This window comes from Crinia signifera, chromosome 9, assembly GCF_055691185.1.
Source record: "Crinia signifera chromosome 9, ASM5569118v1, whole genome shotgun sequence".
In the NCBI taxonomy this organism is placed as follows: Eukaryota; Metazoa; Chordata; class Amphibia; order Anura; family Myobatrachidae; genus Crinia; species Crinia signifera.
Window position 1 is genome coordinate 33,904,590 of NC_139225.1, and position 24,586 is coordinate 33,929,175.

General features: G+C 45.7%; 2 protein-coding genes across 5 annotated transcripts in view; both read left to right on the plus strand.

Moving 5' to 3' along the window:
* SPTAN1 (spectrin alpha, non-erythrocytic 1) overlaps positions 1-24,586 on the plus strand; it is a 64,930-nt gene that overhangs the window by 8,950 nt on the left and 31,394 nt on the right. For all 4 annotated transcript variants that reach the window (XM_083158771.1, XM_083158772.1, XM_083158769.1 and 1 more), the window contains exons 2-12: positions 12,900-13,139; positions 14,809-14,934; positions 19,110-19,250; positions 20,699-20,845; positions 20,942-21,075; positions 21,487-21,631; positions 21,728-21,882; positions 22,672-22,807; positions 23,377-23,478; positions 24,018-24,155; positions 24,243-24,353. In XM_083158771.1, the coding sequence (XP_083014897.1) occupies positions 12,903-13,139; positions 14,809-14,934; positions 19,110-19,250; positions 20,699-20,845; positions 20,942-21,075; positions 21,487-21,631; positions 21,728-21,882; positions 22,672-22,807; positions 23,377-23,478; positions 24,018-24,155; positions 24,243-24,353 (1,572 nt within the window). In that variant the 5' untranslated portion in view covers positions 12,900-12,902. The remainder of the gene's footprint in view (positions 1-12,899; positions 13,140-14,808; positions 14,935-19,109; positions 19,251-20,698; positions 20,846-20,941; positions 21,076-21,486; positions 21,632-21,727; positions 21,883-22,671; positions 22,808-23,376; positions 23,479-24,017; positions 24,156-24,242; positions 24,354-24,586) is intronic.
* LOC146035370 (uncharacterized) lies at positions 139-2,368 on the plus strand. Its single transcript, XM_083158768.1, has 2 exons — positions 139-1,033; positions 1,375-2,368. Exons 1-2 carry the CDS (start codon positions 397-399, stop codon positions 1,794-1,796), a joined length of 1,059 nt encoding a protein of 352 aa, XP_083014894.1. The 5' UTR covers positions 139-396; the 3' UTR covers positions 1,797-2,368.

The window sequence follows — 24,586 nt, forward strand, 5'->3', positions numbered from 1 at the left end:
ACAACAAGGTTATAAGAAGGGTTTGACCCGGGTCACCCTCTGTTTAATGTAAAAGCATCGGAGCCAGGTCGGATGCAGGATGAAGATCCCAGGTCCGACCTGGCATAGGATTGTGAAAGGGGTATCTGTGGTCCTGTCCATTAATACCCCTTTTCCACTTGCAAAAATATCCCGGGTTTTTGCACATGAACGCGCATCAACCCGGGATTTAGTGCAGTGTGAAAGGGTCTTGGGCGAATATCCCGTGTTCAGCATTCCGGGATCTCTACCCAGGTCCTGACCTGGGTAGGATCCGGAATCGACACGGGATGCGGCCAGTGTGAATGGTCCCGTACCCGGGATCGGGTACACGGGACTTTAAAAAAGCTGCTGATTGGAGCTTTGTTTGGGCTCACAATGCTGATGTCATCTGAAATCGCACTGGAAAGCGGAAGAGAAGCCCTGGACATGTGCAGATCGGAGCAGACGGGCATCATGGCAAACTGGACGGACCAGGAAGTGAGAGAGCTCCTGAGCATAAGGGGCGAGGAGGAGATAAAACGCCAAATTACTGGCACAGTCAAAGATGCCGTGGTTTATAAAAACATATCAAAGCTGCTTGAAGCCAGAGGCATGATCCGGTCACAACAGCAAGTTGTCAATAAACTGAAGACCCTGAGAAAGAAGTTCATGAAGGTGCATGACAACAACCGTAAAAAGAGTGGGGCTGGCCGCATCGAGTGGGAATATTATGACATCTGTGCAACCGTCTTCGGGCACACAGCTCTCTGCAATCCTGTGAGTCTGTCTTCAAGTTCACAGTACATTGCTGCAGAAAGCAGCCAAGGCCCTGAAGATACACAGACAAGTGAAGTCTGCCACTCATCACCCCTGCTAATTGAGGACACACCTGATTGTAGTGAGCATGAAACATCCACCCACCTGCCCAGCCCTGATGGCAGCATATCCGTCACCGTTGAAGAGGTCGTGGAAGCTGCGACCACTGACAGTGGGTTTCCACAAAGTGCCGTCTCCCCAACTTTGCAGAGAAACAGTAAGTTTATTTTTTAAAGACACATAGCACACTATAGGGTTAGGTTGGGGGTGTTGGGGGTGGGGTGGAGGTGGAGCATAGGGTTATGCACAGCATAGTGGTCCTCCAGCAGTTGTGGAACTACATATCCCAGTATGCCTTGGCACAGTTTAAGCATTGCCTAATAGCAAAACTGTGGCAAGGCATGATGGGACTTGTAGGCTGTGGGAAGGGGGGGGGGGTGACATAATATACAGTTATCAAAGTATAACCTGCAGTGATGTCGCAGTGTGTTTTAAATAGTTTGCCAAAGCTGCTATTTTTATGTATGGTCATTTTCAATTTATATCTTATCTTTACAGTTTACAACGTTCCACCTAGAACGAAGAAAATGAACAAAGCGGGGCAAGCAGCTAGAGCCATGACAAGTGCCCTTGTTGAAGAACTCCGAGAAATGGACAATGCTATGTCCACACAGGAGAATGCAAGGATCGACAAATTTTTAGAGGCCGAGCGTGAAATGCAGGACTCATTTCTTTCTAAAATCCTGTCAATGCAGGAACGCATGAATAGAGAGGCTCTTGAGCGTCATAGGGAATTGCAGCAAATGAACATGGCGTTCATGGAACGTTTGTTCAATAATCCAAAAGCTCCTAACCAACACCACAGCTCACAATACCCTGAACCGGGTTATTCCACATATAATCATGGACCATACTTTGGTTCAAGCAATGCTGCAAATGAGCAAACCTCAGAGTTTTCAGTTTTTCGCAATTTGTCTTAAAGCTATAGGCACATACTTAATTTTTTTTGTTTGTTTTGCACTTAAAGTGCCTCGGCACTAGTTGACCTCAGTGTTTATGTACCTGTAGTTCATTGTTTTGCACTTAAAGTGCCTCGGCACTAGTTTACCTCGTTTTTTATGCACTACTAGTACATTTTGTGTTGCACTTAAAGTGCCTCGGCACTAGTTTACCTCAGTGTTTATGCACTACTAGTACATTTTGTGTTGCACTTAAAGTGCCTCGGCACTAGTTTACCTCAGTGTTTATGCACTACTAGTACATTTTGTGTTGCACTTAAAGTGCCTCGGCACTAGTTTACCTCGGTGTTTACATACCCTCCAACATGACCCACTCCATTAGGTACAAAATGTTCTGCTCCTGGACTTCCCTGCCAGTGGCAGTTACAGAGGTTGGACTCCAGCATAGTCCACAATTCAAAGAGGGGGGTCACATCAACTGTCAGTGAGTCCAGGACAGTGATGTTTTGAGTGGCATTAGGTGTGGCTCCCCTTTTTGAACATTGGATTGTGCTGCAGCTCCAACTCTGCAACTGCCACTGGCAGGAAAGTCCAGAAACAGAGCATTTTGTACCTAATGGAATGGGCCATGTTGGAGGGCATGCGTTTATGTACCTGTAGTTCATTGTTTTGCACTTAAAGCAGGCATGTCCAACGTTGGCCCTCCAGACGCTCCGAAACCACACATCCCAGCATGCTCCGCCACAGTGTTGCTATTAGAGAATGCAAAAACTATCGCAAAGCATACTGGGATGTGCGGCCTCAAAACACCTGGAGGGCCAACGTCGGACATGCCTGACTAAAGTGTTAATGCACAACTGGTTGTGCATTCGGTTAGCTTGAAATGCTAAACTTCAAGCAATTCTTGTTTGGGATGGGGGGGTTGGGACGAGGGAGGTTGGTATGGGGGCGGTTTGGATGGGGGGGTTGGTATGGGGGGATTGGGACGGGGGCGGTTGGGATGGGGGTGGAGGAGGGTTTCTTTATTGTTTTATTGTTGTGTCTATACAAAGGCAAAATGAAAGGCAAATACAAATTGCACCTACAATCCAAAGGTGCTAAACCAAATAAAAAAATTATAATTTTAAACACCCTTGTCATTACTTTTTTTTTAGTTAAAATGACCATTTCATATGGTATTTGCAGTGATTTCCTGGGATCAGTGTGAATGGGGCTGTCCCGGGTCGATCCCGGGTCTGAATGCAGTGTGAAAGGGTACATTCCCGGGTAGTGTCCCGGGAAGCATCCGGGTACACATTCCCGGGTCTGACCCGGGACTGCAAGTGGAAAAGGGGTATAAGCTGCTGTTTGAATGCAGTGTGATAGTTTGGCTAGTAATACTGACCTGTAATAGATGATCTACTGTATTCAATGGGCTCAAGGGTATGCATTCAGTGGATACACTGATGTCTAGGTCGACAGTAACTAGGTCGACACCTAAAAAGGTAAACAGTCAAAAGGTCGACATTAGTTTTTCATGATTTTTTTTTTTTTTACTTTGTGGGCATCGGCTAGCGAGGCACCATGCCCGAAGCGTGGCGAGTGGAGTGGTACATATATGCGTTGTCTATGTCGACACGTACAGTTACATAGACACAAAAAATTCATAAAAAAATAATGTAGACCTTTTGACTGTTGACCATAAGCGTGTGTCGACCTCTTGGCATTGTCACCTAATGTATGCCGACCCTTTTTCGGTGTTCTAGTCACTGTCAACCATTAGTGGTCTGCCTACAAATTGTGTATCCTGTATACCGTAACCGGCGGAAGGACTGTAATCCGGTTTTAAGCAGGATATTGTGTTTGCTGTTTGGGAAATCTGTTAGAGTCCATTGCACAAGAGGCTCAGATTGTGTCTGGGCGTCTTCACAAATCTGCAGTGAAGCTGTTAAGATTCAGACTGCAGAAGTCTGCAGTGGCTGCTGGTAAGCGGGGGCTTGCACAGTGTGTTTGGCAACGTCCATACTATGACGTCATCTGATCTGCCGCAGGAAACATCAGTCCATTAGTTCTGCCCTGTAGCAAACACAGGACAATGGCTTTGCTGACAGTCACAACCTTTTATCCCGTTAATACCAGAATGGACACCAGGGCCGTTGGTGGCATAAATAGATCCCAGTGCTCAACAAACAGACTGTCCCTCTGTTTCCTGAAAGTTCTGCACTGCAGTATTGTTACAGCCGTAGTCCTCAGCAGACCAGCATAGTTCTCTGCATTAATTTGAGTGCAAACAGCAATATGTAGCTGTTACAGTACACCCCTCTTCACATAGAATGGTTTATCCTTCCCATCAGTGACTGCTTAATTGGGGCTTTAACCTAATGGGACAGATTTATTAAGCCTGGTGAAGTGATAAAGTTGCTGCGTTATCACTTCACCATGGTCGATACATCTGCCCATGTGTCTCCTAACACTATTTATGTTATACTAATTAAAAGCTGGTCAAAATTACGGCTTCTGCAATATATACTTTCACTTTGAGCTGTGACAATTTCCCACCCCAGTCCCTATCTGCTCCTACCTTCAATCTCGATTTTCACAGCTCCCTCTATCCAAATCCAGCAAGTTTCAAAACCGGTCAGTGTCCCTGCAAAAATTGCTTTCTGTTTAAAACTAATTTGACGTGGGACCAAGTTACTCCTTATGTAACCTGTGGCCCTCCAGCTGCCAGACATTGCAGTCCTGCAGATGCTAGGGACCACACATCCTGATACTGGTCCTCAGATGTTGCCTTGGCAATCTAACTCCAGGAGATTAAAAACCTAAATCTCCTTATAAATACAGAGTTACTGAGAACTGAAGCTTTAGGGCCTGCAGACGTGACTGATATTGTGCTATGTGCATGTAACATAGGGGCAGATTTATTAAGCCTGGAGTAGAGATAAACTGGAGATAAGGTAAAAGGAGAAAAAGCACCAGCCAATCAACTCCCAACTGTCATTTTCAAACACAGTTCATTGGCTGGCACTTTATCAACTTTTGCGTTATCTCCATTTTATCTCTTCTCCAAGCTTAATAAATCTGCCCCATAAACTCTTCAGTGTAGAGCGTAGTGTTTATGCTTGGGATACCTAGCGCACATCCTTCCTACACATTCCTGGCTCGCCTGGACAATGTTCACCATCCGGAAACTATTCCCCAGGAGAATGAGGCCCCGTTTCAGCACTTGTGCATGTCCTAGGGTGGGGTATGAGAACGCTACAGCCAAAATAAACACTTTGCTAATGTGAGGGTTCCGCTAGTTAACCCTTACTGTTACGTAAGGCTTGCAGCACATTACCCGCGATGCTGAGAAAGTCGTATGTCACAAAATCACTGCAATTTATAACAAGCTGCTCCCTGCTTGGGTCTTAAGGTGCCCATACACGCTGCGAGAATCTCATGCATTATGGGCTAGATCGCATTGCATCACACGGCATGCGTTTTGCATGCAATGTGCGTGCGATGCGATCCGAAAGCAGTACAAAAAGTTTGAGCAGCACATACTTTTTGTCCTGTGCGATGGGATGCCCGTCGGAGCGCGCATCGGAACGCACGCTGCTGTCGCAGTGTATATGGGCACCATTACTGTAAATCAGACTTCAGTTTTTCGAATCCCAAAAGGGAACTGTTCCCAACTGCTGTAGAAATGGCTGGTGCGAGGCCTGTAGCAGCTGGCTGTATAGGAAAATACTAAATATCCCATTGTGTTATATCTCTGTGAATAGAGGAAGGGTTCTTCATAGATAAATCACATTAGACCAACTACAAATTCCATCCTCTCCTAACCAGAGGCTGTTGGCTTGGCATCATTTGATGGCTATTGGACTGCGTTACACGTTCCCCCACCCTAACACCAATGTGATCCAGGACTGTATGTGGGTAACTGTGTGTAAGCTCTGAGGTCCCTTCCCCACAAGTCCGTGTCACTCTGCATTTGCAGGCTCCGTTGCACAGCGCTTGGTGTTAAATAACTGATGACCGTAGTCAAGATTCTGAAAGGGGCTGATTTACGAAGACTTCTGGCCTCTTAAATAAAGCATCTCCGGAAAGTATCACGAGATGTATCAGACTCTTTTCAAGATATCCTCCTTCATTTAAATAAGTATTGTCAGATAACCGACATTGGGCCTGATTCAGACCTGATCGCTAGATAGCATATGTTAACAACCTAGCGAACAGGTGAAAGCCTCCCTGCTGAACATGGGGTACGCCCAGCGTTTTCATAGGCATGCCCATAAACACTGGGCTTTCTTTTCTTCCGCCCCCATTCCTCCCACTATGGAAGGAACGTCCTGACTGGTGTCACACTTGACAAAAGGCATTGGCTCCAGCATAATTGCACATGTGCAAACCCGCACCATCAGACAGGGGAGCAAATTTGGTCCACAGTGAGAGGGTCTGGATCAACGCCATTGTGTATGTGAGTGTTTTTTATTAAAACAATGTTTTAGTATGTTTTTGTTTTGTTCTATAAAAGGGTAAACACGAATATGGGTGCACATAGTTGGGGTGTGGTATGGGACTCCGACAGTCATTATCCCGACGTCGGGATCCCGACTGCCCGGAGTCAGACAGCATGGCGAGCGCAAAAAAGCCCCTTGCGGGCACGCCACGCTGTCGAGCCACCTATTCTATTCTCCCTCTATGGGAGTCGTGGACCCCCACGAGGGAAAATAGCGGGTGGCCGTTGGGCACCCGGCTGTCGGCGTTTTGACAGTCGGGATCCCGACGTCGGGTAAATGAATGACGGGAACCCATCCGGCACCCCATAGTTGCATGAGTATGAATGGAAAGTGCTGTCTTCTCTAATGTATCAAGCTCTAGAAAACAAGCTCTTTTATTCCTTCCCCCTACCTGAACTTGATGGCTAACATCCTCTCTATGGGGAAATATTCAATTGATGCCGAATCTATTTTGTCGGAATGGATCCGGCACCCATTATTCAATTCATCGGCCAAATCCGGATGTCGGATTTGGCCGATGATTGACTCACCTGGCAGGCGCTTGGACCGGGTGAGCGCAGGAGACGGCAAGAACTGGAGAGGGAGCCTGGTGAGCTGCTCTCATCCGGCTCGGCGGCGGGTATGTACAGTAGGGTGCTTGAGGGTGCAACCTGCGGCGGACAGGAGGATGGCGCCATGTAAGCTGCTGCTGCTGCTCACCCGGAGCAGTCTTCCCTGCCTCATTCCGGCGTCTTGTTATGCCGTATTGAGAGTGACGGAAACACAGCAGTTTTGGCTGTGTTTCCGTCAAAAGCAGGTGAATTAGTGGCTCTTCCGTCAATCCACCTGCTTTTCGGCATGTCGAAACATTTTGACATGCCAAAAAAAAAAAAAATCCTAACATTGAATAGATCGGAACCCCTTCCGATGTATTCATGTTGAAAACCAGGGCTGTGGAGTCGGAGTCGGAGGCAATTTCGAGTACCTGGGGTCGGAGTCGGCAAACAATGCACCGACTCCGAAAATTATAATTAATGACTTCTCTACTGTAAGAATAAAGACCAATGCATGCACTGCCTCGCGTAACCGCAAAACGAACACGTTAAGTGACCGTGAAAAAGCATGCTTTTCATGTGCTTCACTATATGGCACGCAACGCACAATTCGGAGCACCAATACTTATAAATGTATTCTCCCTTGTAGTTTACAACTTATTTCCAACGTTCAATAAGGTTTTCAATACCTCGTTGGTAGAAATCACCTGGTGTAGACTCGAAAAATTCATTCAACCAAGCTCTCCCACCATACGCACAACATCTTTTTACGCGGATGAAGATCTTGTTTCATGCGCGGGGTCGTTTGTTTACCTTGGCTAAGCCATTCCTTACGCTGGTTCATATTGATGGACAGGCACCATTTTTCGTCGCCAGTAACGATTCGGTAAAGAAATGGTTCCTTGTGTCCATGAATTGAACGGTGACGAGCAAGCAAACCAGCGGAGATTGTGGCTCGTTGATTTTTGTTGTTGTCACAAAGCATGCGGAACTCATGCTCCACACTTCTGAACCTTTCCTATTGAGTGAAGATTCTTCTCTATAGCTAGAAGAGCTTAGAAGGACTTGATGGAACAGCTTCTTGGATTCAACTGTTAGTGTTTATATTTATTTTAAAACCTGCATGCCTGCTTGTCTGTATGAGGGTAGACATCTGTACATGTTTCTGGAAGAAACTGTCTATCCTAGGTTTTTAAGTGTGGTGCAAGGAATGTATCAAATACATTCGCATATTAATACAGAGGAGTCTGAGTCGAGGAGTCGGGGTCAGAAGTACGAGGAGTCGGAACATTTATCTATTGACTCCACAGCCCTGTTGAAAACTGCTGTCTTTTCGGCAAGACGGCAGTTTCGACACTGATTGAATATACCCCTATAGATCTTGCTTCGATTTGCTTCCTCCGCGTTGCTGGATGTTAAGGGATTCTATTCACACTTCCACCACAAATGTATATAGCAACATGGAGTTAAAACATTAAGGGCCCTACACACGGGTCGATGAGCGTAGGGTCTGCGTCAGTGTTCTCTGTTGGCCCCGATAGATTAATAACCTGTGTGGATTCAGACCCTCAGGCGGCGTATTTAAATCGCTGTGTGGTATACAGACACACAGCAATTTTAGTAAAATCCCTCAAAATACCTGATTGTCGCCCCGTGTGTAGGATCCATTAGTGAGATCCCATTTGTGCAATCAGTTTTTGTTTTCACTACAATCTGATTGCACAGTATGTAGTTTGTTAGTAAAGCAACAAAAACACAACTGCGCAAAACATGCTGCACTGCAGGAGAGAGTTAGATTTGGGTGGGATGCGTTTTAAACTGAAATCTAAATGACAGTGTAAAAATAAAGCTGTCTAACAATTGGACGGCTACATCCAAAAGCATTCGGTAACTCTCTTTGCACATGTTACATCATTTTATTGCTGTAACAGGGCACGATCCAGTTTCAGGGATTACTCACCTGGCTGTTCTCCCACCCAGTCACTCGGGTGATGTCAGCTCTGTGCAGCAGAAACACTCAGTCCCGCAGGACTATCTTGGTTGACAGCATTTGCATAATGCAGAACACAGGATGCTCTCTTTAATGGGCAGAGCTGCTACAGTACTAGCGTCCTTCCCAAAGCCTTGACTCCTGCCTCGCCTTTCAGAGCAATTGGCTCCACAATGCTTTCCTAATGTTCTTGTGTGCCTTATCTTGCTGGCAGGCCAGCTGATCAGCCCCAGGCCTACACTGTTACAATAATGCTAAATATTAATATCTTGGTGTATCCATGGTTTGTCTCTGTAGGGGTATATGGTCGTTGGGTCAACACAAACATTAGGTCGACAGTTAAAAGGTCAACATGAGTTTGTGCAGACAGGCGGTATGCCCTACCATCCACTAGGGAGTGAAGGGAGAATAGAATAGTGGGGCCGGGTGTAGTGAGGAACCATGCCCGAAGCATGGAGAGTGCAGCAGTACACTTTGCCGGCATCCATGTCAACATTTGGGTCAAAACGTGTCGACATTTTGACTGTCGACCTAGCCATTGTCGACTTAATGCTTGTGTCGACCCTCCAACCCTGTGAACCTATTTTATGTGTCCACCTTAACCATGTCGACAATCTGTGGTGAACCCAATGACCGATATCCCCCCCCTGTATAGCTTTGCCTCGACCCAATGTATTTAACTGGCGGACTCCTAAATGCTACACAATGTTTCTCCGTTCCTTAATATATGTTCTGCGGCTCTGATGCTTGGGTGGGGTATTTGGGGGGGGGGGATCCAGGAAGGACAAAACTTTTATTATAAAAGCTTTTCCCCAGATAGCTAAATGTTAGATTCAGGGGGCGCGAACCAAGACCCCCCAGACCTTCATTCCATAAACTCCTGGCTGCAGTTATTCCACTGATCAGCTGCTGTCTAGTTAATTCTCCTTTATGTGATATCTGCCAGGGAATGTTGCTGGTAACATTCCAGCTCATTCTGGTATGGAAAGGAGAGCCAGGAATGCACCACTGCAGAGCGCTCCGTAAGAGAGGGAGGGGGGGGGAGCATGCTAGCATAGGTGTGGCATCTGTGGAATGCGGTTCTCACTGACTGTAGAGTCCATGGTAGGATTGATCCTTGCAGTTGTCTCAACAACTTTATTGGGTAGGATCCCAAAAATAGCGCACACATTCCTTATTCCCCTGTGCATGTAAAGTGGAGATGGGGAACCTTCGGCCCTCCAGCTGTTGCTGAACTACACATCCCAACATTTACTGCAACAGTTTTAGCATAGCCAAATCGCAATTCTGTAGCGGGGCATGCTGGGATATCTAGTTCAGCAACAGCTGGGGTGCCATACGTTGTAAAGGGTGCATTTTAATTCTGTAGATTTGTTTATCAATTACCAGTTATTTATGTAGCGCACACATATTCGGCGGTGCTTGACAGAAAATATTTGACTATTCCCATCAGTTCCTGCTCCAGTTAAGCTTACAATCTAAATTCCAATTAACCTACCAGTATATTTTTGGACTAGGTGATTCATCGCGCCCTACAGGCGCTCTTCACACCGTCATAAGGGGCTGCGCCCCCTTAATTTGTGAACATTTGTATATGAGAAAGATGGTTAGAATTGTATGAAAGATGCCTGTATTGTAACTTGAGTTATAGGTGAAATGTGTTAGAGAGCATATGATGTGGAAGGGGGTGTGTATTGTTTAATTAAAAAGCGGTTACAGAGTAAGATGTACATTGATAGTGTGGATGGTACAGTGACATTTGTGGGTGTGGGGGGGGGGGGGGGGCTGTGTGTGCATGTTATTTAGGTGTGTGTGTGTGCAATAGTATAGTAGGGTGTTTCTGAGTCAGCGGCTCCCCACTGGCGGAGGTCACGACACAGGAAAACAGGAGGCTGGGTAGTGATAGGGGTGTGTGGGCATAAGGGGGACTAAAGAGGAGGGTGGGAGATACTGTGCAGCTTCTGCCAGTGGGTGAGGGTCCAGCGTGGCAGTACAGGATGGTAGCCCTTAGTCAGTGTCTCCTCCTACTGGGTGGGAGTTCGGGTGCATGAGGCTGGGCTATGAGGCATGATAGGGGCATGTGGGCAAAACAGCGTCAGCGACTCCCCAGTGGTGGAAGTTACGGTTCAGGAGAGCAGGAAGCTGGGTAGTAATAGGGGTGTGTGAGTATACGGGGGACTAAAAAGGGGCTTAGGGGTGCCGTGAATTGCGGGAGGGGCGCGGGGGGGTGCCGTGAATCAAGGGAGGGAGGGGGCGCAGGTGTCGGCGAATCGCGGGAGAGGGCGGGGGTCCGCAAAGCGTGGGAGGGGGCGTGAATTGCGCGAGGGGGGGTTGCGAATCGCGGGAGGGGGGGGTGCGCGGGGGGTCTGTGAATTGCGGGAGGGGGGGGGGGCACGGGGTGCGATGAATCACCTAGTTGGTTATATATTCTTGTAGAAGGATGGTAGGATGTTGCTGTCATTCAGAATGTATTTACATAAACAGTAATAGTAGCAGTAAAAGATCTGACTTAAAACACCTACAGTAAAACAGAACAGGTGTTCTATATTATACAAAGAATTGGTTGATGATGTCTAGGTTGACGTGCACATAGTTCATAGTTGTCAAATTGCTACACGAAAAAATCAACACAGAAAGTTCAACACATGTAAATGTTGACATAAGTGTGGCACTTCATCGGTGTCCATGTCGACACATGAGAATGAATATGAAAACATTAAAAAAAAGAAAAATCTTCAAAAACTCATGTCAACCTTTTTCATTGTCGACCATAGCCGTGCATGTGCCATTTAATCCTGGGGTTGCTTTGAATCGCGTGCGGGGGTGGGGGGGGGGAGGGAGGAGGTGAGGGGTGTCCGCGAATCACGGGAGGAAGGGTCGTGGGTGGATGCCCTGAATTGCGGGGGGGGGGGTGTGGGTGCCGCGAATCGTGGGGGGGGGGGGGGGTTGCAGTGAATCGCGGGAGGGTGGCTCGCGGGGGCGGGGGGTTGCCGCAATGACAGGAGGGGGGGTCAGGGGTGGGGAATCGCGGTTGGGGGGGGTCGTGGGGGGGCGCCGTGAACCTCGCGAGGGGGGGCCCGGGGGGTTGGCACGAATCGTGGGAGGGGGGGTCGCGGGGTGCCGCGAATCGCAGGATGGGGGGGTGTAAGGGGGTGGGGCCATGAATTGCGGGAGTCACCGGGGGTGCCGCGAATTGCGGGGGGTGTGCTGCAAATCGCGGGAGGGGGGTCGCGGGGGGTGCCGCGAATCGCCACAAGAAAAAATCAACACAGAAAGGTCAACACATGTAAATGTTGACATAAGTGTGGCACTTCATTGGTGTCCATGTCGACACATGAGAATGAATATGAAAACATTGAAAAAGTGAAAAATAAATCTTGTCAACCTTTTTTTATTGTCGACCATAGCCATGTCAGTGTTTTGCATGTGCCATTTAATCGTGGGGATGCCGTGAATGGGGGGGGGGGGGGGAGGGAGGTAGGTGCATACCTCCCAACATGACCCTCTCCAGGAGGGACGCTTTGCTCTGTTTCTGGACTTTCTTCTTAATTTATGGATTACCATCACCTGTGCTTAAACACCTTTCTTATCAATTACCCTGTTTAAAACAGGTGATGACAATCATAAATTAAGATGGAAGTCCACAAACAGAGCATTCTGTCCCTCCTGGAAAGGAAACCTTGGGAGGTATGGAGGTGTGGGGCGCTCACCTGGTGTGTCTGGTGAGTAGCTGTGTCTTTGCTGTGTAACATGGAGAGGCAGAGGGTGTATGGCACTGTCTGTGGGCTCACTGGGCTGGTTCTCTGTCATGTGAGTCAGAGGCTCCTCCCAGCGTTACAGCTTCAGACACACTTTGAGTGACAGATGTAGCCAAATATATTTTTGGATTTTGGGAGGAAACGGGAGTACCTGAGGGAAACCCACACAAGCATGGGGAGACTATACAAACTCTGCACAGTTTGGGCCCCAGTTCTCAGGATCAAGATGACCTGTATTTTGTCCGATTTCCCAACCGGTGCTTAAATTTCCAATCCATTAAGTGAGCCAAATAGGTCTTTTATTAACCATTCCCTAATATTTCCCACTTAATTGGGTTTTTACTGTTGTCGTCTTTCAGAAAATGGATTCAAGCGGAGTCAAAGTGCTGGAGACAGCAGAAGATATCCAGGAGCGGCGCCAGCAGGTTCTAGACCGCTACCTGCGATTCAAGGAGCTCTCCACCCTCCGCCGACAGAAGCTGGAGGATTCCTACCGCTTCCAGTTCTTCCAACGCGATGCCGACGAACTTGAAAAATGGATCCAGGAGAAGCTCCAGATTGCATCGGATGAGAACTATAAGGACCCGACCAACCTTCAGGTAAAGTGGATTCACATATAGTCTAAATGGGCTTGGTCATCCTGTGTTTCCTGGTGTTGTGGAACTGCAAGTTGCAGCAGGGCAGTCGGTCCGTATCTGTTAATTACTTTTACTTGCAGCTTCCCTCCTCTGTCAGGGTCAATTCTCTAAACCAAGAGTCTATGGGATGTTAGAGGGGTTCATAAAGAATCACCCGAAGCCCCAGAGGGCTCCCCTGAAAGTTGCTGCACCCCCACAAAAAAACTAGAGACCTTTTTTTATCATATCCCTGAGGGGGACCATAGTCTCCAGGTGAGGTGCCTATGGAATTGTGAAGGGGGTCCCTAAAAGACAGCCTGAACCCCTACAGGGAATCCCCCTATGGTGACACTGCAGTGAAATCCCTATGACAAACATCTGGGAACCCCACAATAACTGAGGAGCATCCATGTACCCCTCCGCCCCCTTTCATTTTGGTTAACGTACATTATGCAATTCCTTTTGTGGTATGTTTTTTTTTTTCATTTCACTGGCATCTAAGTAAACAAAACTGCAACATGCTCTTCTTACTACCGCTCCTCTGCACACACACAAACCTTATCTCTAATTCACGTGTACACTGAGATGTGCCCATAACCGGGATACATTCTTAAATACTCTGCACCCACTGGCAGCGCTTACGCCCATCTATATACTGCCATTGGAACCAAAAAGGTCTGGGACGCCCTTAAGGCCAAGCAGCCCCAGGCCCCAAACTGACTAAAAAAGTAGATACACTGAGCTTGCCTTGATCTTGCAATATTTCATTAAACATTAGTCAATTGGCTTGGCTGTATTTGTATTTATTTATACCAAAAGAACAGTCGCTGTGAGCGGCGCTGGCATTTTTTACTGGATATTTTGAGGATCGCTCACAGCAATGCACTCAAATGGGTCACAGGGGAGATTTAGACCAGATACCATAAAAAATCGCTATCACATTATGCTAATTATTTTCAACAATAGAGTAGGACCTGTAGAAAAGTGGGGTTCCTTTTTGGGTGCTGCAGGCTTAATTGCATCGATCAATACATAGTTGACATGGTGGAGTTTTAGGTTAATATAGTGATTTCAGAGCCTTGGGTTTTATTTAATCAGTACGGTCACCTACTGTGTTGCACCTAGGGCTATTTTTGTGCAGGCTCCAGCAGGAACTGTGGCCCTTATTCTAGTTCACTCTTTCTGACAAAATATTTCTTAGATGGACAAAACCATGTGCACTGCAGGTGAGGCAGGTGCAAAACCCCACCCAAATCTAATTATCTCTGCACAAGTAACACCTGCCTCACCTGCAGTGCACATGGTTTTGTCCATCTAAGAAATATTTTGTCAGAAAGAGTGAACTAGAATAAGGGCCACAGTTCCTGCTGGAGCCTGCACAAAAATAGCCCTGGTTGCACCCCAAAGGTGCATCATAGCATGGATTTTCTCTGGGATCTGTCCTGTCATGCCCCTTCGCCACGTGGGTGTGTTTTATATCCATATTGTAAACAAAAGGGCGGGGCTCTCAAAATCCCTTCCTGGCAAATGGCACCTAAAAGTGTAGTTAAGTCTCTGGTGCTAGGTGTCTGATCCCGTACCGCGGTGGGGGATAGCACTGGGTGTTTGGTTTCTGCTTTTTGGATAAATAATAGTTTTCATATGCTTGCAGGGGAAACTGCAGAAACACCAGGCCTTTGAGGCTGAAGTACAGGCCAATTCGGGAGCGATCGTGAAACTAGATGAGACTGGAAACCTGATGATTTCAGAGTCCCATTTTTCATCCGAGACAATCAGAGTAAGTGTTTGAACAATGAGAATATGTTGCTTTATTTCGAAAACCTGTAAATCTCCAGTTCCGGGTAAACTGAGCTGATTGGTGCATTATCTCTCTTTAAGGGGCCTTTGAAGAGAAAGTAGAAGGTGATAACGCACCAGCCAATCAGCTGTTTGAAAAACTACAGTTAGGAGTTGATTGGCTGACCCGTTATCTCTTCACCAGGCTTAATACATCAACCCAAAGTTTTGATACATCTCCTCCATAGCCTTTAATGTATTCTATTTCTAAGGTGTTGTAGCATTTACCCATGGTGGTGCCCCAATGGTCCACGGCGGCCTTCAGGATCCTCTTCAGTGGCATCGGTCCCAGGGGTGCATTGCGCGAGTGAGTTGGTGAGGTCACCGGCGCATTTGCGCAATACACCTCTGGGACCAGAGGTTCTGGTGACGAGGTAAGTATGGGGAAAAAATTGAATTCAGGGATAAGGGAGACCCGACCTGTAATACCCCAATGACTACAGATTCCTTCGTTTGCACCAGGAACCCTTGCGTGGAGCACCTGGCATCCCTAAATTAGCGGCTGATGATAATCTTTGCCTACATAGAATCTGTGCTATTAGATGTATATTCAAACAAAGATCTTATTAGGCAGACTTTGGGGGACAGTCCCATTCAGCGCTACCAACTTGCAGGGGAGAGTCCTCAGAAGCCGCTGCATTTCATGGCTGCTGAGACTCGCACAGAAGTGTTTGCTGCACCCATAGGGCTCCGAACACTTTTGTACGAAGAGGGGCTGATCTCAGCCCCCTGAACACTACAAATTCAGTTGCCGTTTCCGTTAATACACCTTGGCACATCGCACCCTTTGCGCTCGAGTCCAATCCAAAGTGTTGGTCCTTGTAACTCATATTATGCAGTTATCACTTCCATAAGGTAATAGTGACAGTCATACATCTACTTCATCTTAGCGCACAGTGCTTCGGTTTGTCCCTGCAGTGAGGAAGGCCTGGCTACCATGACAGCGTGCACGTGTTTTCCACTGTAATCCTGCGATTAGATGGGCAGAACAGTGACCTTTCCTAGAGCACAATGCATCCCATTCAGCTGTTTGCCATCCCCTTAGATAACACGTTGGGAATTACATGCATGAGGTCAGCTGGGCATATCACAGCGTAGAAAGGAATTTCTCTAAGAGACCGACTTTATTTGTGGAAAACAAACGTACTGTACGGTCAATTAACTGGTCTAACACAAACCCTGCTTCCACTTTCTGCATTGCATGATGTTGACCTTGTCTTTAATGTACACCATGCTGATCCTTCATTGGGGAGGTATGACTAGGCCTACTGTAACTCAAAATCCTAAAAAACAAAATGTCTGTCAGCATTCTGTGGTAAACATTCACAATGTCCTCATGTTGCATATCGACAGTCTGGCTGTTGATATTTAGTTATTGGAAGTGCAGACATTTGGGGGCAGATATTAAACCATGATAACTGAGGAGAAGTGCCCCATAGCAACCAATCAGCACTGAAGTAACATCTATAATTTGCATAATATAAAAGTATACAGAGCAGCTGATTGGTTGCCATGGGCTACTTTTCCTCTGGTTCGCTTCTCATCCCTTATCACTGCTTCAGTAATCCCTCCGCAGACTGTAATCATGTCAGTGCTGAAATACAGATCACACTGTGCTACAAGCACCACAGCAGACCGCTACACCCCATGCAGGGAAGAGGAACTGCACAGGTTTTGAGAGATGCAGGGTTCTAGAGTGAACACTAATATTACTGGTACGCAGTGTTCAGTAATGTACAACCTATATTATTAAAATCTTATACCGCCCTTAAAAGCTGGGACATATTCCATTATTTATAGAGGTTCATAGAATTGGGATCATTTTAATTTCCCTATTATGTACACCTTTCTCGATATGCAGATATTGGCCCACAATCGGTCAACAATGGCTGCCTGCAAAATACCTCATTTTACTTTGCAATGGTCCACACGCGTCAGTCAGATGCACACTTGTGAACGTAGCCTTGTGTTGCTGGCGCGCCGGATGCTGACTATAATTATTGCAGTTTCCTTTTTAAGAAATGTGATTTCTACCCGATTTAATATAAATAAAGCAATATAGAACATTAGGAAAGAAGTAGCTGGAAACATCTGAATATATCATATATGGGAAGAATGAACCTAATTAGAATATCAATTCCTAGACTCCTCTATCCTCTCCAAAATCGACCCCTCCTACTGGCAAAAGGCGACGCAAGGGAGATTAATAAACTATTCCGAGAGTTTATATGGAAGGGGACAAAGGGGAGAACTAGTTTATTGAAAATGCAACATGAAAAAATAATGGAGGATTTAACTTCCACAACGTAGTAGGATATAACCAAGCAGCTATTTATAGACCTATAAGAGAATGGATACAACAAACTGAGATATACACAAACACGTCATTAGAGCAAGTGCTTCTGGGAAATGTTCACCTAGTCACGTTTTTTGCATTTTGAAAATGAAAAAATTGATATAAATATAATTAACAACCCAATATTGGGATCAACAAGACACCTTTTTGGTTCATTTTACGTAAAAGGTTTCGAATAAATGCGAATAAATCTAAATTTCTGACATTCCTTCTGACTTCCAGAGGGGAGAAGCAGGGTTCCCATTTAATAAATGGGGATAAGTAGAGTTGAACATCTAATAGACAGTGAATCTGGTAAACCTCTAACTTTTGATCAAGCAATAGAGAAGCATGGAGATTTTACTAGACATAATATATCCTTCTTACAAGCCCAGCATTATACTAGTTGGGTAACTAAGCAATTAACCACTTTAGACCTACAAAATCCCCAAAAATACAACAGAGGAGAGTTATCTCATCATATTACAGATTCTTATATTCACCACTCGACTACTCCAAGTTCAAAACCGTAATAGTGAAGTGGAGAGAATTTCCCACATTTAACTATTGTTACAAACTCTGGAGGAAACGGTTAAGACAATTCCAGCAATAACTTATACGGAAATCTATTCCACCAGCCCTATCTTACGCCAGTGAGAAGGTTTAATATGAAATTATCAGAGGACCATACCTGTGTAAAATGTGGCCAGGGGGAGGCAAACTTGTTTTACTTTATGTGGCAATGTGCTCAGATCAAAACTTTTTTGGAGAGAGGCAGGCCAATGGACAAACAACCTAATAGACAGTTCAATGCCAATATTCCCAGAATGGGCGATATTTGGAATGGCAGGGAAGGAGGTTAGAATACATAAGGGGACAAAAACTACTGCTAGCAATTTCAGCAGCAGCAGCAATAATTATGTTTAAAGACAAACTATTCCATATATATTCCGAATGGAATGGGTAGAGACTACAATACAAAATGTTATTGAAATAGTCTTTAACAATAAAAAAACCAACTTGGAACATGTTTCCAAAATACACAGTGGTATGAAACCCAAACACTAATACAAGGCGATCCTATAAGGGTATAGAGAAGGAACGTGGAAGGAAGAGGAGAGCTAGGAGACTGGACCACACACAGAAATAAGAAATGGAATATAGATAAGGATATGCACTAAAGAAAACTGAAATGATTGTTGATGAAGCTGAAATAACAATGTACAATTGTATTCTGAAAATTGTTTTTAAAAATGAATGCTTCAATATGAGATAAAAATAAAGCTTTAAAAAAAATACATTTATCTCCATTGACCTCCGCAGCATAACTGTCGGCAATTGTTTGTAATATGTCTGTCTGTGATTTAGTCCTTCACACCTTACCGGACTGCACAGCGGCCCAAAGTGACCAGTGTCCAAGTGGGGTCTCACATCCGTGTAGGTGAAGGTGTCTGGTTATGCAGTGATAACTTCTTACTTCCCCTCTGCATGTTCTCTCCAGATGTGTATTGAGCTATTTGGCTTTTAATTCCTCCTCTTAAACCTTTTCTGGAGTGAACCACTTTAGACATGCAGTTAAATTACATGCAGTATGTGTACATATTCTAATTGAAATATTTAAATGTATCTTAAATGATTTGGTTTTACAGTGGCTTGAACTCTTGCACGATGTATATATTGCTCTGCGTTTCTATTCCCTTTGTTCAGTGTTGGGTTCTCCGCCCCCCTCCAGAGCTTTGTCTCGGAGCGCAGCCAATAATTGATCTCCCGTTTTCTTTCAGGTGCGTTTAGTAGATCTGCACCGTCTGTGGGAGCAGCTGCTCTTGAAAATGCAAGAGAAGGGGATCAAGCTACAGCAGGCCCAGAAGCTCGTCCAGTACCTGCGGGAATGTGAGGATGTTCTAGATTGGATCAATGACAAGGTACGGCATCAGAAAAGGGGCGGGCACAAACCTTTCTTTCCATCCTTGCAAGGTTACCTGGGCATTCCAGGCTCACAATTCAATGTAGTCTTTGGAAAGGTTCCCCAGGCCGTCCGAAAAGCAGAGGGCTCACAAGCATTCTCCTCTATGGTGATGTTATGTGGGGGTGCTGGACCGAGTCCCGACAGTCGGGATCCCAACTGTTAAAACACTGATGGCCGGGTTCCCGACGGCCGCCGGCTATTTTCCCTCGTGGGGGTCCACGACCCCCATAGAGGGAGAATAGAATAGGCCCTCAGCGGGGGCGAGCGCAGCGAGCCGGCAAGGGGCTTTGTTGCGCTGGCCACGCGCTCTGAGTCCGGGCAGTCGGGATAATGACTGTCGGGATCCCGACTGTCGGAGAAACATACCACACCCGTTATGTGAGAGTCAATAATATGACACCGTTCAGTGTTAACCTGACACTGATGTGCTCTCTCACCCTGCCCTCTGCGCTCTATCACTTATTGGCTTCCTCCCCCTGTGCTCTATCGCACAGATGCACTCCCTAAGCCACCCTCCCCCTGCAGCCTAATCCTGACAATCCCTGCCACTTACCCCTAACCCCGCAGCGTGTTGCTCCGCTCCAGCAAGTTTTGCGAAGCTTTTCCCCCGCAAGTCTCATGAAGTTCCCTTTTTTTGGGGGGTTTATTATCATTTTAGTTTTTGTGTGTGTATACATATACACACTTCCCTTTCATGAAAAAAAGCACAGAACCAGCACTAACATTGATAAATCTTGTACACAGACCATAAGAAATCATATAAATGGTGATTAATAAATGTAGATAATATACATCCACTTTGTGTGCATAGGTAAATAAATAAGTATTGATTTGCAGTTGAACTGGTGGTGGCTGTAAACTGGTTTGGGCATCTCTAAATCTGGGGGCACACTTGAGAACAGCTCAAGGCACACTAGTGTGCCACGGCACAGTGGTTGAAAAACACTGAATTAGAATCTCGTTACCTGATTTTACACAATTTCTGATCTATAATCGAACTTCACAATGTTTATCTTTTACAAAAAAATTCAGAGTTTTACAATTTAAATCTCTGGGTAAAAAAAGAAAAGAAAGTTGGATCCATCCAGCACTCCAGGTTCTCATGTAAACCTATTGACACAAATTCTTTGCTGTACAAAGATATTAAATGAGTACACTTTCGCACTCTCTTTGTGCCATTATTTTGTATTCTACATATTGGCCCCTGGCGTGTTTGCATCCGGGACCAATATTTCAAGAAGACACAAGGTGTTGGGCATTTGTGTGCCTGTCAGGCAGTTTTAGAAGGCTGACCGAATACTGCTGCTTTAGCGAACCAACCAGAATGACCCCCATTATCAACCATCCTGCGGCCTTGGTGTTGACAAATTTGTAAGAAAAATTAATTTATTTTAAACAAATTAGGAAGCCATCGTGACCTCTGAGGAACTGGGACAAGACTTGGAGCATGTAGAGGTCCTGCAGAAGAAGTTTGAAGAGTTCCAGACTGATCTCGCCGCTCATGAAGACCGGGTTAATGAAGTTAACCAGTTTGCAAGCAAGTTGGCCCAGGTGAGTCCTGCATGCTTCTGATTCTTAATTTAGAAAGTTTAAAGCCCAAAACTTTGCACTTACTCTCCCCACCCTTCATATTCTTCCTGTTCACAGGAGGAACATCCAGAACTTGACTTGATAAAAGCTAAACAAGATGAAGTCAACAACAGCTGGCAGCGCTTGAAGGGGCTTGCCCAGCAGAGACAGGGAAAGCTGTTTGGGGCTGCAGAAGTTCAGCGCTTTAACAGGTACAGTGTGTTTTCCAGGGAAGCAACACCATTCATTGGCAGAGTAAACCTTGTGGTAGTTCTGGAGAGATGTGTATTGGATATAAAGGAATGGGTGATCTCCCAAACTACACCTCCACCAAGCGTGGGGAGGAGGTGTGCAGCGTTGTGTTCTAGCCAGACCATTGAGCAAACACAAAGGTGTTGTGCAGTGAGCTTGATGAATGACCTTCAGTATAATAGATCTCTATATTTACCACTATATCCTAAAGCCGTATACCACTGTTCCTGTTGACATTTGTTCTTCTATATCTGGTCTTATTACATATTTATGTTGAATGATGTTGCTGGGGTAGGCTGTAAACTTCACCCAGTGTCTTTGTAGACCACTGCAGTCTGTTCTAACCTTGCCCTCTCCATTCTTCACTCTAGAGATGTGGATGAAACCATCGGCTGGATCAGGGAGAAGGAGCAGTTGATGGCATCAGATGACTTTGGCCGTGATCTGGCAAGTGTGCAAGCCCTTCTGCGTAAGCATGAGGGTCTAGAGAGAGACCTGGCAGCCCTTGAGGAAAAGGTATGTTGGTGTTTTTTTTTTAATAGGGACTTGACCGTAAACCCAAACAGATGTCCAGCAAATGCAGTTGGTTGATCCTCGCCCTTCTTTGCACAGGTGAAAGCTTTGGGCACCGAGTCCGATCGTCTGCAGCAGTCTCATCCTCAGAACGCTCCTCAGATCCAGGTGAAAGGGAAGGAGCTTCTCTCAAATTGGGAGCAAATTCGCACACTGGCAGCCGAACGCCACACACGACTCAATGACTCTTACAAGTGAGTGATGAAACCAATGACACCAAATACTAATTGAGGCTAAATTTAGGCAACATTGCAGATGTTCACGAAGTCTCTGCACGCTTGGTAGTATAGGGCTGCTGGCCAATATGTGTTTTTGAAAAACATGAATTTTTAAGCTTGTATAGATCTACACAGGCAAGTAGAAGTCTTCTGGGGCACATGGGGAGATTTGAGCTTGTTTTCTTAACGATCTGGCTAGAAATTGTGTGTGTATACCCCTCGTGTCTCTTATCATCGGGCTTGATCATTTTAGGCATGCAGTATAAATCTAGTCAGATCACAGACCAAGTGGCTGCAAATCGCCCATGTTTTCAGAAACTGAGAAATCGTACCAAATAGCAGGTGAATGACATCCGGTCCGGTGCGGATCGGAGCCGGAGATGGTACATGCTGCACGTAAGATCTTCGGGTTGGACCCCCTACAGGCAGCAGGGAATGGGTATCGAATGCGATACATTGCATGCTGGTCATTCCCGGGCAGCTCAAGGGGATTGAATGCGATTTCTCAGAGGGGAGAAGTCGTATAGTGTATGGGGGGCCTTAATTCACCCAAACCATTTCCTGCCTCTCCCTGACCCTTCTTACAAATTGCTGCTCACAAATTGCTTGTGCAAATCACTGTGTGTATAGTCTAAGACTGTGGGAAATCACCCATACTAAACAGCTTAGAACATGTCTCTTGCTCATATCTCCCTGTGTGCATGCCCTTTTAGAACATGATACCTGCCGTGTCCCTGGGTCTCACTGATGATCTTCTCTTACCAGGTTGCAGAGATTCCTTGCAGATTTCCGAGACCTGACCAGCTGGGTGACTGAAATGAAGGCACTGATTAACGCAGATGAGCTCGCCAATGATGTGGCTGGAGCTGAGGCTCTTCTTGATAGACACCAAGAACACAAGGTAAGTAGGCATCTGATCACCTTCACTAAGAAGTTCCACTGTTGCCTTCATGGGAGGACCTCAAAGGGAATCCTTGGCTCTTCTGAAGACAGATTGTATGGTTTAAGTTAACACATTATGGCAAGTGGGCCCTAAATGTACCCGTACAACTTGTTTAACTTGAATATGCATCTGGTCATATCTAGAAGTATATAGGTAATATTTCCAATACCCTATCACAGGGTGTCCTACATGACCAGTATAGTGCTGATAGCTGAAGGCAAATGATGCTTTTATCTGCAACAATTCTGTATACCAGTCTGCTCAATGGAACCTTGGACTATGGGTGTTTTCTTTACAATTTTAATTAAAATAAGGGGCCGATTTAGACTTGTTTCTTTTGGTTCGAATATGGACCCGTTTTCAATGGGGGTGGGTCTGCGCATGTGCGAATATGGGGGCATTTGGCCTAGCTTACAGGTCTGAATAAGGCCCTAAATGTGAAGAGCCCCTTATGTCTTGTCCATGTACATTTCTTGCACTTTTATGTATAACTCTGCTTAATCACTTGTGTTTTTGTTTCTTTTTAGGGTGAAATTGATGCTCATGAGGACAGTTTTAAAGCTGCCGATTCCGCAGGACACGCTCTGCTTAGTGCGGATCACTACGCTTCTGATGAAGTCCGGGAGAAGGTATGAAATCTCTGGAATTTTCCTAGATCCAAGGTCATCTATAGCTCACTAGCTGTCCGGAGCATGCTTGGCTGAGTTGGAACTTGAAGACCTGGATTTCTTTTATTTAGCATTCATTAGACTCCGCTTACTACAGACTATTCACTCACATGTTCATCTTTGTCCAAACCCAGTATGGTCACTCACAAGAGCTCAGGTTTCCTCCCACATACACACCCACACATATAAGGTCTTCAGCAGAATCCAGCCCATGCCCACAGTGCTGTGGGGTGGAAATAACAATCGTCCATGGCAGAATATTGGATAACCATAGGTTGCCTGGCGTTCCACAAAACATATAACAAGAGCTCAGGTTTCCTCCCACATACACACCCACACATATATGGTCTTCAGCAGAATCCAGCCCATGCCCACAGTGCTGTGGGGTGGAAATAACAATCGTCCATGGCATAATATTGGATAACCATAGGTTGCCTGGCGTTCCACAAAACCTATAGTAATTTTGTATCTCTTGTTTCTCTGGCTTCTGTTTCCTACAGCTGACAATCTTGGCAGAGGAGAGAACGACTCTCCTGGAGCTGTGGGAGCTTCGCAGACAGCAGTATGAGCAGTGCATGGACCTTCAGCTCTTCTACAGAGACACCGAACAAGTGGACAATTGGATGAGCAAGCAGGAGGTGAGCGCCCTCCGTCACTCAGTGTTCTTGGGGATCTTGAGGATTAACGTCCGGTTTCTAACCGCCCCTGGCTCTTTTGTGTAACAGGCTTTCCTGCTCAACGAGGATCTGGGAGATTCTTTAGACAGTGTAGAAGCTCTGTTGAAGAAACATGAGGATTTCGAAAAATCTCTTAGCGCCCAAGAGGAGAAGATCACGGTATGAAGCTTTCAAGTAACTTTTTTTTATGTTCTTTTACTGGTTTGTTTCATTTGAACCCTTAATTACTCAAAAATAGTATGCGTTTAAATATTATAAGTAATAAATTAATTATAGGGTCTACAGTAAATCATCTTGCTCCCACTAGAATTGAGGAGGTTTTGGTAGTCCTTGTAGAGTTCTGCGATCACAGTTTGCTTCTAATATTTACTTTATGGAACAGTCTATTGCTT

What these genes read in the sequence shown, in the direction of transcription:
- LOC146035370 (XM_083158768.1), top strand. Translation starts at nt 397, where the DNA reads ATGCTGATGTCATCTGAAATCGCACTGGAAAGCGGAAGAGAAGCCCTG. An exon ending in CCCAACTTTGCAGAGAAACA is followed by an intron (nt 1,034 to 1,374) that starts GTAAGTTTATTT and finishes TTATCTTTACAG; the next exon opens with TTTACAACGTTCCACCTAGA.